Below are 18,199 nucleotides of genomic sequence, written 5' to 3'. Positions count from 1 at the left end.
GAGACCCCCTCAAAAAAAAAAAAAAAAAAAAAAAAAAACAAATAAAATTTTTCTCTCCTGGATTCTGTCATTTTTTTTGTATAATTTTTCTTTTTCTAAGTCACCTAATTTCTAAGTATATAATTCGGATTTATTTACTTATTCATAACTTTTACTCTTTCTTAATTTTCTGAACTTGTTTTAAATCTCATTTTGTTAGCATTTCTTTTTCAGCTACTGGCATTTTCTCCCTAGTGTGGGATTTGTCCTGGCAGGCTTCAGTTTGTCAGTTGCAAGAGCTTATAGGGACCATCTCCCAGAGCGTTCTTATACTGTCAGAGCTTCCCCAAGGATTTTAAAAAATATATGTTGGTAACCATTACTTTTGAAACGTTAGAGCATTGAAAAGGGAAGTGGAATGAAATAGTCCTATTGGGTCAGTCCACGTCACCAGACAGTGTTGTAGAAAATCATGTGCTGCTGACAGAGGTGGCAGGCAGCCAGAGAACCACTGACTTCTCTAATCCAGAGCTCTAAATGTGCCATTAAGAGACTTCCTAGCTATCAAGTGAGAAAGTCATAATACTGGCTGCTTTGGTAAATATAAATCTCTTAGATGGGTATAATTTAAAGATGCTGGAACATATAATATTTAATGTGATATGATCTAAGACTATAGTTTTATTTAAAGGCAAACTCCTTATTTTTGTATGGCACAATTCAAAATTTTAAAGCAACTTAAAAAGCAGTCACTTTAGGATTTAGTTTGTCTATTAATTTATATCCGCCCTCCGTCCTTTTATGACTCTCCCTTCGTGTCTAAAGTGTTCTGGTACAAACACTTGTTTGTTTAGCAAATATCGTGTTTACTTTTTAGAAAGCGTTTTCTCATGTGTATCTCAGATAATTACGGTAATCTTTCCCCCCAGTTTTTGGATGAAGAAACTAACACTGAAGGGGCGAGGTGGCCTCCCAGGCTCAGAGGGCGATTCAGAATCCAGACCTGGTGTTCCTTATGCAGTACCAAGGCACTGCAGATTAGTTGTCTTATGGATCTTCCACAAGGGAGAGTGCCAAAGTGTCTTTGCCTTGCACACACTACCTGTTCAACACTCAGCGACGAGGGTGTCATGTGTGCTCAGGCAACTCCCACCCTTCTTCCTTTTGCTCAAGAGGCTTGGATTCCAGACTCCATGGTGCAAGACAGCCCAGTGAGAGGCTGGAGGAGGGCAGAACTTGGCAGAGAGGATGCCTGAGGGAAAGAGGAGCAAGGAAGAGGGGAGGCAGAAAGCATGACCCACCACACTGACTTCGACAGCTTTTAACATGTTTTTGAGAGATCCAAATTGCAAGTGAGCTTGGAGTCCCTCCTTTATGGCTACTTGAAATCTACCTCTTTAATGTGACACCCACAGAGATGGGCCATGTGGGACTTGGGTTCATCGAGGCTGCCTTATCGAAGGTTCTAAATTCTGGAGAATGATGGAGAGTCACTTTGGTCCTTAGCTCTATAATTTGAGAGGATGATAATACTACTATTATTCATTTGAACTTAAGAACCTTGTCAAAGCAGGAAAAACAACTATTGGTTTTTCTTGGGATGACTGAATGACCTTTTTCTCTTCAGTTGCTGATTTTGTAGGGTTAGATCCCAGAATTGCTGCATGGCTTATAGATCCTAGTGATGCCGTACCCTCTTTTGAAGATTTAGTAGAAAATACTGTGAAAATCCATTACGGTTAAAGTGAACAGCACATATGGAAATTCCTCAAGAAATATTGTGGTGAGTTGTTTAAGATAAGGTTTTCTCGACCTTAATACATCCTTTTTTTTCTGGAAGTTTTTCTATTTTTTTGATAGCCTAATAGTAAAAAGAATGTTGTCAACATTCATTTTCACTTATTCAGCACAAATAGTCCAGACCTTGGCGTTTCTGGTGGAGAATGTTGAATAAGGATGGGTGATGGCTGTTCTTCCATGGCACCTGTTCCTAGGAAATCTGTCCATAGTGTGACTCTTCCAGACAACTCTCTGGTGTCAGTGTCCCCTGCTCCATGAACAGAAAGTCACTCGTTGATAAATCCTTAGTGCTGGTGATGTGGCCACAGTGCCAGAGGTCCTGGGATGGCCACTTTTTTTTTTTTTTTTTGAAACGGAGTCTCGCTCTGTTGCCCAGGCTGGAGTGCAGTGGCTGGATCTCAGCTCACTGCAAGCTCCGCCTCCCGGGTTTACGCCATTCTCCTGCCTCAGCCTCCCGAGTAGCTGGGACTACAGGCGCCCGCCACCTCGCCCAGCTCGTTTTTTGTATTTTTTTAGTAGAGACGGGGTTTCACCATGTTCGCCAGGATGGTCTCGATCTCCTGACCTCGTGATCCGCCCGTCTCGGGGGATGGCCACTTTTCAGTCTATGTGGAGAGGATGGTCAGAAATGCCCTGGGTCTCAGGCTGGGCGCAGCGGCTCATGCCTGTAATTACAGCACTTCGGGAGGCCAAGGTGGGCAGATCACTTGAGGACAGGAGTTCAAGACCAACCTAGCTAACCTGGTGAAACCCTGTCTCTACTGAAAATATAAAAATTAGCCAAGCATGGTGGCAGGTGTCTGTAGTTCCAGCTACTCGGGAGTCTGAGGCAGGAGAATTGCTTGAACCCGGGAGGCAGAGGTTGCAGTAAGTTGAGATCGTGCCCTGAACTCCAGCCTGAGTGACAGAGTGAGACTCTGTCTCAAAAAAAAAAAAAAAAAAAAAAAAAGAACTGTCTTGGGTCTTTCTCCAGGCCCTCCCCTGCTAGAGATTCCCCCTCATTATCAGGAAGCACCATCTGGAGAAACAAAGGCACTCACAGCTTCTAGGACTGTGCCTGGAACCCAGAGAGAGACTTCTCAGCAGGCCCCAGAGGAGAGGTATCTAGTGGTGGCAGTGTGGTCACAGTTGGGGCCACTCTGTTCAGGCTTTCTAGTTAGCTGTCAGTGAACAGTTACGTGGTAAAATCACTGCTGGAAGAACACACAGGCTACTGAGGTAGCTCAAGCAATCAGAGCAAAGCAAGAGGTGATGTGAGCGTGTACCATGTGCTGGGCACTAAGCTGGGGGTAAGAGGTGATGTGAGCGCGTGCCATGTGCTGGGCACTGAGCTGGGGGTAAGAGGTGATGTGAGCCCGGGCCAGGCACCAGGAACTGAGCTGGGGATATTTGCTTCATGTACTTCATCCTCACAGATCATCTATGATGTGAAGATTTGTACCAATAGGGGTTTGGGGTTATAAGTTGCAGAAATGCACTCTCCCTTAATATAAAAAGAGATTTATCAGAAGGATATGGGGTAGCCAACAGAGTCAGAGGAAAAGTAGTACCAGGCCTTGGGAAGAACAGGAGCCAGGTGGCCCTGGGTCCCAGGGAGCTGGAACCGGTAGGCATGGTGGCAGCACTGAACCATGACCTTTTCTCTTGTCCAAAAGTCAAAGTTTGAGCACTTGGAGAGTGTTTTCTTTCCCTCCTTGTACCATGTGTCTACACCCCACCAAGGAGGCCAGGCATCTTGATTAGTATTCCTACCCAGAATCCATGCTGTCAGGCAGGGAGACTTCTCAAACAGAAGCTGAGATATTAGAAAGAGGAGTTGTCGGCCGGGTGCGGTGGCTCAACCCTGTAATCCAAGCACTTTGGGAGGCCGAGATGCCGCGATCACGAGGTCAGACGATCGGAGACTCGCTCTGTGCTAATCAGGTGAACTTCCCAATCTCTCTAAAAATAACATAAAACTAGCGGGCGAGCGCTGGGCGGGCCTGTTATCCAGCTACTCGTGGAGGCTGATCGCAGGAGAATGGGTGAACCCGGGAGGCGGAGCTTGCAGTGGCTGAGATCTGGCACTGCCTCCAGCCTGGGCCCGGTGACAGAGCGAGACTCCGTCAAAACAAAAAAAGCAAAAAAAAACAAGGAAAGAGGAGTTGTCCATCTCGGAGCAATCAGCCCCAGTTTACAGATGAGAAAACTGAGGTGTAGAAAGGTTAACTTACATGTACCTTGCCCAGGGTCAAATTGAGGCCAGGGTTCAACTCATCCACACTCTAGGCAGAAAAGAGACAGCTTCAGATGCAGTTCTGTTTATGTCTCATCAGCCAGATACGTGTCTGTAGTTGAGCCATGCAGTGCATGGATGAGGATGGGAGATGGAAGTCCAGCCATTAATCTACATGATCACAGATTACACCCTTCTCTCCAAAGAGGTGGCATGAATTGTTCAGATAAATGGAAGAGAGTTCCAGGTAAAGGGAGCAGCAGGGATATAGTAAGACTCTCAGAGAACATGGTGCCTTTGTGGAGGGCAGCAAGACCCACCTGGGGAGAAGCAGGCATGGCTGTGGGGAGCCAGAGAAAATGTAGGGGCTCCTCATGCAGCTGCGCCATACCAGGGAGCCGGGCCTGTCCTGGGGCTATTCAGACTAGGAGTCACATGGTCAGCTTTGGGGTGCGGAAGGCTCCTGCAGGCAGCCAGGTAGATTCTCCCAAGTGGCAGTTAAGAACTTGACATGGAGGGACTCTTCCATAGGATGTTCTCCCGACATTCACAGGAGAGCCACAACCAAGATGACTAGAAAGCAATGCCAGGTGGTGTGCGGCTAGCCACTCGTCCCATGGGATGTTCACTCTAATCTCAGGCCTTTAGCAGAAAACTGAGTCTGAGTGGGCTGGAGTTGGGGGATTTGTTTGACAGAATGGGGTGTTGAAGAAGAGGTCCTGGTGCTCCATGTTAGGGGAAGGATAATTAGACTCTGTATTGAGGGGCGCATCTCATCCTATCTCCCTCTTTGTCAGCCGAACACAGACCCTTGTTTGTCATCTCCCAGGGCCTCTGTGTGCATCTCCTGGGGTGAGAATGGAGGGGTAAGTGAGGAGTGTGGCAGCAGCTGTGCGTGGGTACAAAGTGGTAAGGCTGAGAGAATGGAGCTGTGGACTCCAGAGAGGCCAGGTCTGCATTCTCCTCTCCCTACTACCATTTAATCATTGCACCTGAGACATTAGGCTTCTTTGTGATTCTGTTTCTCAATCTGTAAAATAAGGAAATACCCTAGGTTGGGAGGAAGTGTCCAACTATGGATAGCTTGCACTTGCACAGTAGAAGCACTTTCTACAGACAGGAACTTGTCCAGTTGAGGCGTTTGGTGATACTACCACATACATGACATCTGCCATTGAAAACCTCATGGGCTTTTACTAGGAAACAGTTTTCGAGTCATGTCAGTTCCAGACTGTGATGAGTACTGCCACCAAGTTTATCTGATTTTTAAAAATACTTTTGCTCTTTTAAAGAATCAGAATGTACGTGACAACCTGAAGATACTCTACAGACTTACAATGGACCTTTGCTCTAAACTGAAGGCAAGGCATTTTATTATAATTTCTGGCTGACAGAGGCTCACAAGAGATGTCTTTTCATTTGCACCCGCACTCCCAGGGAGCAACCCTGCACTGTGTTTGAATGTGAAGAAAACGAAACATTGAGTTCTAAGAACAAATTAACCTGTGCATTACTCAGAAAAGGGTAGTCTGGAATGATAAGACCTGAAGTTTTAAAAATGCTTTCTCTAGGTTGAAAACAATTGTAATATTTTTTAGAGCCTCCTCTTTCAGTGGGAAGTTTCCAGTGCCATAGTTAACGTAAAAGCTGAGCATTGATTTTGATTAATAGTGGGATGGACGTAGTTTCACTCAACGAGAGTCTTCCTGGGAAGCAGACAGCCACTGCAATGAACAACCAAGAAGTGCTGAGTGGAGGAACTGTGTCCAGAGGCCAGGGAGGGCAAAGGGAACCAGCCAGAAGGAGAAGCCTCCAGGGACAGGCAGTAGCTCAGCCCGTTTCCCTCCCTTCTGTCCTCAGTGCCCAATCTGAAGGTAGAGGAGTAGCCCGGGTGATGTGACCTAGAGGGGCCTGCCCCGTCTTATGGGCAAGGGCAGGGCAGAGAATGGGTCTGGAGGGGCAGGAGGGAACATGAGGGCAAGAGTTGGAGGATGGAGCCTGGGACTTTCTCATGGCAGCAGGAAAAATAAAAATGATGAGACTCATGAAGAGCACAGGAAGGCCCAGATAAATAGAGATTCCGTGCTCTCAGGGGAGGTGGTCTGGAATAAAGATTCTAATGTTCCCCAAATTAATCCATAGTGGCAGTGAAAAGTCAATGAGAATTATTGACAAATTTTGGGAATTCAGTAAGCCTATTCTGAAATTAAAATGGTACTCTAAAAGTCCACAAATGCTTAAATCAATCTTAAAAATGAAAAAGAGTAAAGAAAATTGAGGATGGGGCTTGGCCTATCAGATACTTCTGTTTATTTCTTTTTTGCCACTTCCAGTGTTTGACTTGAACCTATCTATATTTCTAAATATCTCTACCAGATCTTGGTAGTAAAATAGCCTACTTAAGGGAAATAGGTTTATTGGGAAGAGCAAGCAAGAGGGGTAGAAGTTGGGTAGGAGACCAGCCATGCTCATGATAGGGGTCTCCTTTATTCTAGCTCAACAAAATTAAGTAGGCTTTTTGGTCAGGCGCAGTGGCTCTTGCCTGTAATCCCAGAACTTTGGGAGGCCGAGATGGGCAGATCACTTGAGGTCAGGAGTTCACAACCAGCCTGGCCTACATGACGAAACTCTGTCTCTGCCAAAAATGTTTAAAAATTAGCCTGGCGTGGTGGGGCGTGCCTGTAGTCCCAGCTACTCAGGAGGCTGAGACAGGAGAATCGCTTGAACCCGGGAGGTGGAGGTTGCAGTGAGCCGAGATCGCACCACTGCACTCTAGCCTGGGCGACAGAGCAAGACGCTGTCTCAAAAAAAAAAAAAAAAAATAGACTTTTCAATAAAATGTAGATACAATAATATTTAAATTGACATCGATATTATTTCTTCCTACTAAACAGGAGTATGGTTTATGGCAGCTATTTTGTACTTTGGAGCTTCCTTTGATACCAATTTTGGCAGGTAAGTTACCATAAAGATGAAGTACAGCCATTTTTCTAGAGGGTTCTTTACATTGTTTGGGATGAATATTTCTCTGTACCTTATTTAGGAGTAGATAGTGTATCTCATGGGCACCAGAGAGGTAGCAAGCCTATTATTTTCCCTTTCTGTTTGTAGTGAGGGGTTGGACTGCATTCCCCCTTGGTGTGGAAAGACTAGAGGTTCTGACATTTTGGTCATATGGGATCCCTACTGTACTGCCTGGCCCAGGAGGAGTAGGCTTCTCTAGATGTTTTATGTGTTAGTGGTTGTCTCTCATTCTGGTTTGCTGTCCTTATAACCTTGAGAACCTTCCTGCAAGAACCGATGCAGGGCTCCCTTCTGCTTTTGCCTTTGACGCAGGTCCTGATGGGCACCACGTCAGCCAGGGGGCATTCACAGTGTGGGGAGGGCCAGGCTGGCCATTGCGGTCCCCTCGCCCACTCACACCTCAAAGGCCAGCTCTGTCAATGCGCCCATTTGCCTGTATGACACAGGGATCCTGACAGATTCTGTGCAGAGGTTGGCATGCAGCAGGTGCTGAGTAAATGGCAGTTGCAGTCATTATTGTCCTCATCAGGGAGTCAAGCATTTTAGCGTTTAGTAAAAAGGATACATTAATGCAAATATGATCTGGTTTGGGTTTTGAATCACAGTGATGGAAAGCCACGCCATTCAGGTGAACAAAGAGGAGATGGAGAAGATGTCAGCACTTCTTGGGGTAAGTTATTATTCCAGACGGTGTGTACTGGCCATCTCTTTCCTACATGAGATAGTTGTTCCCAGTGGCAGGTCTAGAGTAGATTCTCCTTGTCTTCTCTTCCTGGTTTGATGTTGACAGTTCTTCTCCCTCTTTCTGACTCCTGCAGGAGAGAACCAAGCACTGAAAAGACCTAAACAGCATCTAGTGCATGTGTGTCTGGGGAGTTCTTTAATGGCTCCTCAGGATCCTTCTCAAAAGTTAAGTTTTTCTTACAGGGACATTGTCCCCTGTAGTTTGGTGAAGGAATTCTTGGGTTTCTTGAAAAATAAAAATACAGAGATGTGTAAAGATGCATGAAAAAATACATAAAAATGCTCTACTTCAGTTTTCTTAAGAAAACACATGTAGATAGAGAGTGGGAAAATAGACACAGAGACTGGGGAGGGTGAGCAGTGGGGAGGGCGAAGATGAAGAGAAGCGGGCTAAAGGGTACAAACATACAGTAAAATAAAAGAAAGAAATTCAGTGTTTGATAGCAGCATAGGATAACTGTACTTACCACAAAGGTATTGAAGTCGAATGATGGGCGCTTTGAATACCCTGACTTGACCACCACACATTATATACATGTAACGCATTTTCTCATATACCACATACATCTGCACAAATTTTTTTAAAAGTCTGAATAAACCACATGCCAGGAGCATCTTTAAAATAAAATGTTTAAGGAAACCCCAATATAACCATCACCTGGCTCAAAGCATTGAATTTCCAGAGCCCTGTGTGCTCTCCCTATGGGAACCCCTTTCCTGCTGCCAAAAGTAACTGTAACCCTGACTTTTGTAGCCTTTTCATTGTTGCTCTTCTTTCTAGCTTTCCCACTTCAAAGCCTAAACAATGTCGTTTAGCTTTGCTTTTGAACTGTAAGTAAACCGTGATTTACATGTAGCCTTTCACCCAGCCTTCTACATCTCAGCTCCACCTGTGTTTCTGTGTGTCACGCAGTGCTGTGGAATTTTCTGTTGTGGACTGTGCTGCCCTTGGTGTCTCTGTCCCACTGCCAATAGGCGTGTGGTTGTTTCCAAGTGGCTGTCATTACAAACCACGCTGTACCTCTGAGTGCATTCCCTGTGCCCGTGGGCACAGCTTTCTGGGGGCTATGAGGTGACGAGTGTGCTGGGACACAGGGAATCTGTTGCTTAGTTTTATTCAATAATGCCCAATGGCTTCCCAGAGTCTCACCCATGAGAATGTATACGGGATCCCATTCTTGCACATCCTCACTTCCCCTGGCTACATTTACATTGTGGCCATTTTGGTGAGGCTATAATGATACCTCGTTATGAGTTTTGTTTCTATTTTCCTGATTACTACTGTCAACCAAGAAGAGGTGAAAGACCAGACTGCAAAGCAGTTAGACAGGGTATTATTGGGGTCTTAGAAATTGCAATTCAGGAGACACAGGTTCAGCTAAAGGCCAATGTGCGTTCTCAAGAGAGGAAGGGGAGTCGAGATTTTTCAGAGGAAGCTAAGGGTGAATACACAGTTGTTGTGAAAGAGTGATCATTGGTGGAGGTGGCTGGCTCAGTGCATGAGTCCGTTGAGCTCATTGGTTGTCACTCTTCAGGAGTTGCAGCACTGGCAAAATCCAGCTGTTTCCCAGGATGTTGTGGTCATTGCAGTTTGGCCCAGTTCAGAGGTTCAAGGCAAGTCCTTGTTTTTTGTTTTGTTTTGTTTTGCAGGGTTGCAGGTCATATAGGTAGTCCTTAGAATGGCCTCCTGACTTCATTTTAGAGGCTTGGACCAGAATGATACCATTTTGCATGTTGCATGTCACATTCCCCACTTTTGCTCAAAATCTGACATGTGGAAGCATCACTGATCAGTTATTGGTTGGTCAGCCACAGATTTGTTATCTCTTTTCCCCAGAACTAGAACTGCCTGTTTAGAGTGTCTTATCTCACAGAGGGGGGTTGTTGAAAGTCAGTGTGCAATATGGCTTCAGAGATGAGTGAACTTTGAGTAACAAGAGAGCTGTTTTAATAAGGAGGCCTGCATTATTATATGGTGATTAGCTGTATATCAGGAGAGCCACACATTTTATTAACATGACTAAATGTCATTCCTCAGTCTTCTTTTCTGAAATAGATAATGAGATTTCAGGGCCGGGCACGGTGGCTCAAGCCTGTAATCCCAGCACTTTGGGAGGCCGAGGCGGGCGGATCACAAGGTCAGGAGATCGAGACCATCCTGGCTAACATGGTGAAACCCCGTCTCTACTAAAAAATACAAAAAACTAGCCGGGCGAGGTGGCGGCGCCTGTAGTCCCAGCTACTCGGGAGGCTGAGGCAGGAGAATGGCGTGAACCCGGGAGGCGGAGCTTGCAGTGAGCTGAGATCTGGCCAGCTTGGGTGACAGAGCGAGAGGCAGGAGAATGGCGTGAACCCGGGAGGCGGAGCTTGCAGTGAGCTGAGATCTGGCCAGTGCACTCCAGCTTGGGTGACAGAGCGAGACTCCGTCTCAAAAAAAAAAAAAGATAATGAGATTTCAGGAACCACATAGAAGACAATTGTATTTCTTTTGGTAAGAAGCTTTCTTAGCCAGATAAGAAAATTCCAGAGACAGAGTTCCTGCCTGCTCTTGGAGTGGGAAGAAGAAAAGATTAGAAGGATCTAGATTCTAAGACGTATTCCTGGAGCCTTTCAGTTCTCAAAAGCATTCAGTGTGCCAAATCACTATATTTGGGGGATCATCTTCTGCACCTCAACATTCCCTTTTCTGAAGCTCCCATGGAGGCTTCACATAGTAACAGCTGCGTTGATGGATGTGTGGAGAAAAATTGATTTACCTGAGGGGCAAAAGGTCCTATTAAACCACTCTCCCATTTCTGGGAATTGGTCAGTTCAATTAAATAGTTGTGTCTTATTTCAGAGGACAGCATTGCGGACAGCCTCACAAATGGAAGAAAAACAAAGGTTAATGTTGGGAACATTCTTTGAAAAGGTTTTCTTGGAGGCCAGGTGCAGTGGCTCCCGCCTGTAATCCCAGCACTTTGGGAGGCCGAGGTGGGTGGATTATCTGAAGTCAGGAGTTTGAGACCAGCCTGACCAGCATGGTAAAACCCCATCTCTACTAAAAATACAAAATTAGCCGGGCGTGGTGGCGCATGCCTGTAATCCTAGCTACTCAGGAGGCTGAGGCAGGAGAATCGCTTGAACCCAGGAGGCAGAGGTTGCGGTGAGCCGAGATCGTGCCATTGCACTCCAGCCTGGGCAACAAGAGCAAAACTCCATCTCAAAAAAAAAAAAAAGAAAAGTTTTGGAGTCCAGAGGACAGTCATTTGAGGTGCCTGTATGTCAGACTTGAACCTGCTCATGACTCTTGGGGATCCATGAGAAAAATAGAAGAACCCCCCCAAAGTCAAGAATCACACACCTATTAAACCAGTTTTTAAATTAGTGGTTCTTCTCCTGAATTAAAGGACTTACATCTCCATGAGACCAGAGTAGAGTGTCTTCTTTTTTTTTAATAAGTTCTGCAGGGAATCCAAAGCAGGCAGTTTGAATGTACAAAGGATGTTAATGTTGTTCAGGCCAGATTTTTGTTGTTTAATTTCATCAAGAGAATTTCTGAGGCTAGCCATGACGCTATTATGTGTCCTTTTAAATTTATTTATATTATTTTATTTTATGTATTTATTTATTTTTTGAGACAGAGTGTCACTCTTATCTCCCAGGCTGAAGTACAGTGGCGCAATCTTGGCTCACTGTAACCTCCACCCCCCAGGTTCAAGCAATTCTCCTGCCTCAGCCTCCCAAGTAGCTGGGATTACAGGCATGCGCCACCATGCTCAGCTAATTTTGTATTTTTAGTAGAATCAGGGTTTCACCATGTTGGTTGGGCCGGTCTCGAACTGCTGACCTTAAGTGATCCACCCACCTTAGCCTCCCAAAGTGTTGGGATTACAGGCGTGAGCCACCCTGCATGGCCTTTTTTTTTTTTTTTTAATTTTTGAGACAGAGTCTCACTCTGTCCGCCCAGGCTGGAGTGCAGTGGCATGATCCTGGCTCACTGCAACCTCCACCTCCCAATCGAAAGCAATTCTCCTGCCTCAGCCTCCCAAATAGCTGGTATTACAGTTGCCCACCACCATGCCCATTAATTTTGTCTTTTTAGTAGAGATAGGGTTTCACCATGTTGGCCAGGCTGGTCTTGAACTCCTAACCTCAAGTGATTCACCCACCTCGGCCTCCCAAAGTGCTGGGTTTATAGGTGCAAGCCACCGCACCCGGCCTAATTTTTGTTTTTAAAAACGGGGCCTTGCTCTGTCAACCAGGCTGGCGTGCAGTGCTGCAATCATAGCTCACTGCAGCCTCAGACTCCTGGGCTCAAGCCATCCTCTTGCCTCAATCTCCCGAGTAGCTGGGATTACAGGTACATGCCACCATGCCTGGCTAATTTTTTTTTTTTTTTTTTTTAAGATGAGTATGTTGCCCATCCTGGTCTTGATCACCTGAGCTCAAGTGATCCTCCCGCCCCTCGGCCTCCTAAAGTGCTGGGATTACAGGTGTGACCCACGACACCCAGCCTATTATGTGTCTTTCTTAAAAAAATTGATCCTCCCATAAGTACAAATAAAGCAACTGTTTAGAATGAGAGATATCAAAAATATTTTATGGGAGTTTTTCTAATTTAAAGATCCACTGTTTGGCTACTGATGGTTAGAATTTCCAGTGGTATACTTATTCCAGTAGCTACCCAATCCAATAAGCTGCCTCTTCATGGAAAACCCAGGAGGTAATTTTCCAGGTTTAGAATAAGTTTTTACCATATAAGCAAGAGAGTACAGAGCGTGACAATGGATGGGAGGGGTCGGGGTAGAAGATGCTTCTGGGTTTTTTTTTTTTTTTTCTAGTTTAGAGAGTCTTTGAGCTAACTGGGCATTGTTATCTCTTAGGAACATTAGTTTAGTTCCCTGGATTCTTTTAGATGCCTCAAGATACCAAAGTAAAGTGGCTGTTCCACTCAGGCTGTGTAATCTTTTGTTTTAGCCCTTCTAATTGTCTGCGGAGGAAAACAAATTTTGGGAGATCAAAGATGCCCAGATTGGCCATTGTAATTCCAAATCACTTTCAGTGATGTTGGTTCAATAAAGAAATTTATAAGATAAAGGACCATAATTTTTGTACAGAAAATCAGCAGAAATTCCAAAAGGGGGTGACTCAGCACCTGTACTTTCAGAAGCAGAAGTCACCATGAGTGCTCACCAAAAAGGGAAGAGTCCCTCTGTCAACAGCCAGCAGCAAAGGACAGACACCCAGTAAAGGTCTGAACCTCAACTGAGGCGGGGTGTTCAGGGAAACCAGAGGATTCTCCACCAGGGTCCCAGGCCTTCAGGGAGGTGATAGGATACAAGGGGTTCCTGCAAGTATCATGCTCAAATCTGTGGCAGTGCCAGAATGCAGAGGAGAGTTGCTTTGTGTCCTACTTCTGACACCATTTAATGTCAACCAAGAAAAGGCAAAAAACCAGCCTGAGAAGCAGTAAAACAAGGCATTTATTGGGGTCTTAGGAATTGCAATTTAGGGGACACATTCAGCTAAAGGCCAAATTGTGTTCCAAAGAGAGGAAGGGGAGTTGAGATTTTTCAGAGGAAGCTAAGGGTGAATACACAGTTGTTGTGAAAGAATGATCATTGGTGGAGGTGGCTGGCTCAGTGCATGAGTCCATTGAGCTCATTGGTTGTCACTCTTCAGGAGTTGCACCACTGGCAAAATCCAGCTGTTTCCCAGGATGTTGTGGTCATTGCAGTTTGGCCCAGTTCAGAGGTTCAATGCAAGTCCCTGTCTTTTTGGTTTTGTTTTTCAGCGTTTCGGGTCATGCAGGTAGTCCTTAGAATGGCTCCCTGACTCTACTCTAGAGCTCTGGACCAGTGTGGTGTCATTTTGTATGTCACATTTCACACTAGTGGGGTTGATTAGCTTTTCATAGCATCATTAGCTTTTAGGAATTTCTTTTTGTAAAGGATCTGCTCAAGTCTTTTACCCATTTTTATATTTTTTCTTACTGATGTATAGGGTATCCTGATATATTCTGGATACAAGCCTGTTTCCTATACTTTCTACCTCTGTCTTGTTCTATATGATGTTGGATCCCTTTTCTAGTCTTAATATTGCTGAAGAATTGATTCTTCCCTTCCCATTATTTTTGCTTCTTTAAGTTTGTTTTCTTATCTTTGGGGGAGGATGCTTCTATGAGCCTAGGTATTTCACCATGAGGCAAAATACGTTTATTTTTATTTTTATTTTTTTGTAGAGATGAGGTTTCACTATGTTGCCCAGGCTGGTCTCAAACTCCTGGGCTCAAGTGATCCTCCCGCCTCAGCCGCCCAAAGGGCTGGTATTACAGGTGTGAGCCACCATGCCCATCTCACTCTTGAGAATTGTTTGATGAACAAAAAATAATCTTAAATTGTGAAAGCTATGGATGAGATTAATTGTGTGTATCATATTTTCAGGCTCGTCTCAAGGAATTGGAGCAAGAAGCTCATTTTGTTGCAGGAGAACGGTTTCTTATAATGAGCAATAACCAGCTTCGAGAGGTAAAGCTGAATTTTGGCTCTTTCATAAAATGTATTTCTTATTCAGGAGTTAAAGGGAGATTTATTTTGAATTTATAAATATTTTATTGCAACTATCCGAAAAGTAAGGTTTTCATGGTCTCTCACAAGTAATGAACACACTGAGATTCTTTACTTCAAAGCCTTTGAATCAAAGAGAAGTACTAAGTGAGAATGTAAGCATGTTGTAACGTCTGTTTGGGTGTGCATTCTCTGGCTGGCGGCACGAGCTCTGCTATAGTAATGTTCTGTTTCTTTCAAATGTGAGATTCCCTCACCATGTGTAAATTGCTTTGTTGAAGATCCTCTTTGGCAAGTTAAAGCTGCACCTGCTGAGTCAAAGGAACAGTCTCCCCAGAACGGGGCTGCAGAAATACCCGTCCACATCAGAAGCAGTGGTAAGGTTTCAGAGTTATCCTTTTCTTTTCAGAATGACAGCATGTCTGCACCACCTGTGTGCTGACCTTTAGACCCACCCGAGACTCTCAGGCCGTCCCCTCATGCTGGCAGCAGTTTCTGCAGAAGAGGGGCTCCCCACACCGAGGTTGCTTTTCTCGCTACGGACCAAGGAGAGAGAGTCAGACAGTGCACTTTTGCAGAAGCAGTTAATTGGCTTGACTTTCTGAAAAGCCTACTTTGGTGGAGTTTTGTTCTTAAAACCAACTTCTTGACAATCCAGTCAAAACCTCTTTGCTTCGTGTCCCCAAGTGGAACTAGAAACAGGTCATCAGTCTTCTCCTTTCCCCAGATTTATTTTAGAGAATTTTACCTACCCCTGTCTTGAGAGGAATCAATTTTTTGAAGACAAGGAGTAGTGAGATTGTGTTGTGTTGGAGTGGGAGAGTATACATCGATATTCAGAAGCCAGTGAGTACTTTTACTGAAAAGACCCAGAGTGGAGGTCAGTAAATAAGTGAATTAATGTTATTGTGAATATTGGTTATTGTGAGAACCAGCTTTTGAGGCTCCAGTTTGTGCTTTCTGTGCTCTGTCCAGCATTTGACTTTGTAGCAAAGGAAGGTTTCCTTCTGAGATGTCTCCTCTGGTCCTATTCCCTCTCCAGTACCACATACCTCTGGTCTTCACCCTGTGAGGGTGTCTTAGAGTACAGGCCCTCATGGAGCCTGAGCTCGCTGACTGTACCTGCACTTGGCCTTTGCTGGTTTAATGGGCAGTTACTGGGTGAATAATGGACTCCTGCAGAGGATGCTCCACTGGAGGGACTCGGAACTGCCCCTTTCCAAATCTTCTTCTTCTTCAAGCCTTCCCCACCTTAGTGAAGGGCCCATCTTCCTTCCAGGTCCTTGGGAGCCAGTGCAGAGTAGTGAGTAAGAACAGGGGCAGTGGGGTGAGCCATCACTGGCCATCATGGTTTGGACAACATGAAAACATTACTTGTGCCTCAGTTTCCTGATCTATAAAAGAAAGATAATAATAGTACTTTCCCTACTACAATCTTGTGAGAATTCAGTGCACTTGCATGTGTGTCCATGTGTCTGCGTGAAACAGCACTTAGGACTCTGCCTGACATAAAAGCTCTCAAAAGACCAGTTAGCATTGGCCATTCCGAGAAAAATCCTGTGAATCATCCTTGACTTTCCTTCCACCTCCCCCACAGCGAGTGTCACAGTCTCTACCCACAAAATAGGTCCTAAGCATGCCTCCTTTTCCCCATTCCCCGTCTCCACCATAGACCTTTCTCGCTTAGATCCCTCCAACCACTCTTGCCCCTGCTGCTCATCCCTCACACCCAGGCAGAGTGATCCTTTAAAAGCATTGGAAAAGTCACGTTACTGCCTGAGGACTTCCAGTAGCTTCTGTTGCACTTACCATCAAATCCGAGCTGCAGAGCATATCCCCAGGCCTGTGCTCTGGCTGTGCCTTCTGACCCGGCACCACCTCTCTCTCCACACTCTGTGCGCCAGCTCCTCCTCTGTCCCCAGACTCGTGCCACAAATTTTTCCCGCTTGCTTCTGGATTGTCAGCTTATACATTGCATTCAGGAGACCTCTGGTCGCCCAGACTACAGTAAGGTCCCCAGTCACAGCTGTTTCTTCACCTTGAGTTATTTTCTGCACACAACTCACCACTACCTAAAGTTTATCTTAGGTGTGTGTTTGCTTTTTCCATTAGAATGTAGGTTGTGCAGATCAAAGACTTCAGTTTATCCCCAGAACCAAATCAGCCCCTGGTGTTGAACTTAGCATCTGTGGTGTGTTCATGGAGCGCTGGGTCAGCAGGTGGTTCCTGGAAGCAGCATCTGTCTGGCTCCAGAGACTAAGGCTTGGATCTCAACACCACACAGTGGACATGGGTAGCATCCGCTAGAGCTCCAGCAGGGGGCGCTGCCTGGGCAAGCCACTCATCCCGCACTCGCACCTGAGCTCACCTCTGTCCTGGCACCAGCTGGCACTGTCGCCCTTCCCTTTGCAGCTCCCTTCCCTCTCCAGACAACCAGCAATGCAAGAAAGGAGGCATCACTGTCTTCTGGTGCTGATGTGCTCTCGTGTTAAGGCAGCAGCTTTCACGAGGAGCTCATTTTTCTCCCATAAAGACATGATGAGCATAAGTCATATTAGCCTCACTCTTTTATTTAACTGAATAAGTCAAGTTGTTCATTCATGCATATGAAAAGATTGGCTTATGCCAGGTACATGGACAAATTCAAGATTCAGATTTATTCTCATGACTTCTCTCCATCCTCCCTGCCCCCTTCCCAGAGGCCTTGCTGAACATTGCGGCTCCTCTCACCCCAGTGCCTGTCCCCAACCTGCCCTTTTCCTCCACGAATCCATGTTTGATGTCGGGGAAACCAGCTGATGGTATCCCATGCGTCACACACAGATTTGCTGCTGCTCAGCTCCTCCAACTACATGTAACCCTAAGAGTGCACGACTTTCTTTTGTTGCTGCGATGTTCCCAGTGCTTAGTACAATGCCTGGGGCATAGTGGATGCTCAGGAAGTCACTAATGAACCCTTCAAGTTTTGAGATGTGCCATTTTTTTCTCATTGTTTAACTCTACATATTTTCTTTATAATTCTTTCACCATTGAGTTGTTGGGAAGTGTATCTTAACATTTCCAAATGTGTGGGGGATTCCCAGATAGTTTTTGTTACTGATTTCTTTTTTTTTTTTTTTTGAGACAGAGTCTCGCTCTTGTCACCCAGGCTGGATTGCAGTGGTGTGATCTCAGCTCACTGCAACCTCCCCCTTCCAGGTTCAAGCGATTCTTCTGCTTCAGTCTCCTGAGTAGCTGGGACTACATGCACCTGCCACCACACCCAGCTAATTTTTGTATTTTCAATAGAGACGGGATTTCACCATGTTGGCCAGGCTGGTCTCAAACTCCTGACCTCAGGTGAGCCGCCCACCTTGGCCTCCCAAAGTGCTGGGATTACAGGCATGAGCCACCGTGCCCAGCCTTGATTTCTGAATTAAATGAAGTGTGGTCAGAGAACACGATCTATGCAATGTCAGTTCTTTGGCGCTCACCTCAGGGTTCTCAGATGCTCCACATGGGCTGAAGAACACACGTACCCTTGTACCTGTGCAGTGTAGTTTAGAGTCCTGTGGTGCCTAGCTGGTCCGCTCACTCCTGCTGGGGTGTAGTGGGAATTCCCTCCCCTCAGTAGGCACATGACGAGTAGGGAACAAGGGTCTCTCCCTAATGAACTGAAGGAAGCTTTGATGGTTTTTTTTTTTTTTTTTTCTCTGCAATGAAGTCACATGTTCTCAGAACATCATAGGGAGTTCAAACTCTGGGACAGGTGGTCCAGCTTTGGGGTCAGGATTTCTGGACCAGCCGCTCATCATTTCCAGGAGTTGCTTTTGAGACCCCTTGACTAACTGAAGTGATGGAGTCTCCAGGTCATGTGTGTGCACTGACCCCACTGCTGGGCGTCCAGTAT

At 45.6% G+C, this 18,199-nt stretch overlaps 1 protein-coding gene across 1 annotated transcript in view; it reads left to right on the top strand.

The window, feature by feature from the left end:
* POLN (DNA polymerase nu) overlaps positions 1–18,199 on the top strand; it is a 171,494-nt gene that overhangs the window by 67,413 nt on the left and 85,882 nt on the right. Inside the window, 7 exon segments of the mRNA XM_017876239.1 lie at positions 1,607–1,703; positions 1,705–1,762; positions 5,287–5,355; positions 6,889–6,949; positions 7,624–7,688; positions 14,188–14,271; positions 14,592–14,687. Of these exon segments, the coding sequence (XP_017731728.1) occupies positions 1,607–1,703; positions 1,705–1,762; positions 5,287–5,355; positions 6,889–6,949; positions 7,624–7,688; positions 14,188–14,271; positions 14,592–14,687 (530 nt within the window).

The sequence above is a fragment of the Rhinopithecus bieti genome, unplaced genomic scaffold, assembly GCF_001698545.2.
Source record: "Rhinopithecus bieti isolate Rb0 unplaced genomic scaffold, ASM169854v2 scaffold_9581, whole genome shotgun sequence".
NCBI classification, from domain to species: Eukaryota; Metazoa; Chordata; class Mammalia; order Primates; family Cercopithecidae; genus Rhinopithecus; species Rhinopithecus bieti.
The sequence above is the reverse complement of the archived record's forward strand: the minus strand, read 5'-3'. Positions and strand labels throughout refer to the sequence as shown.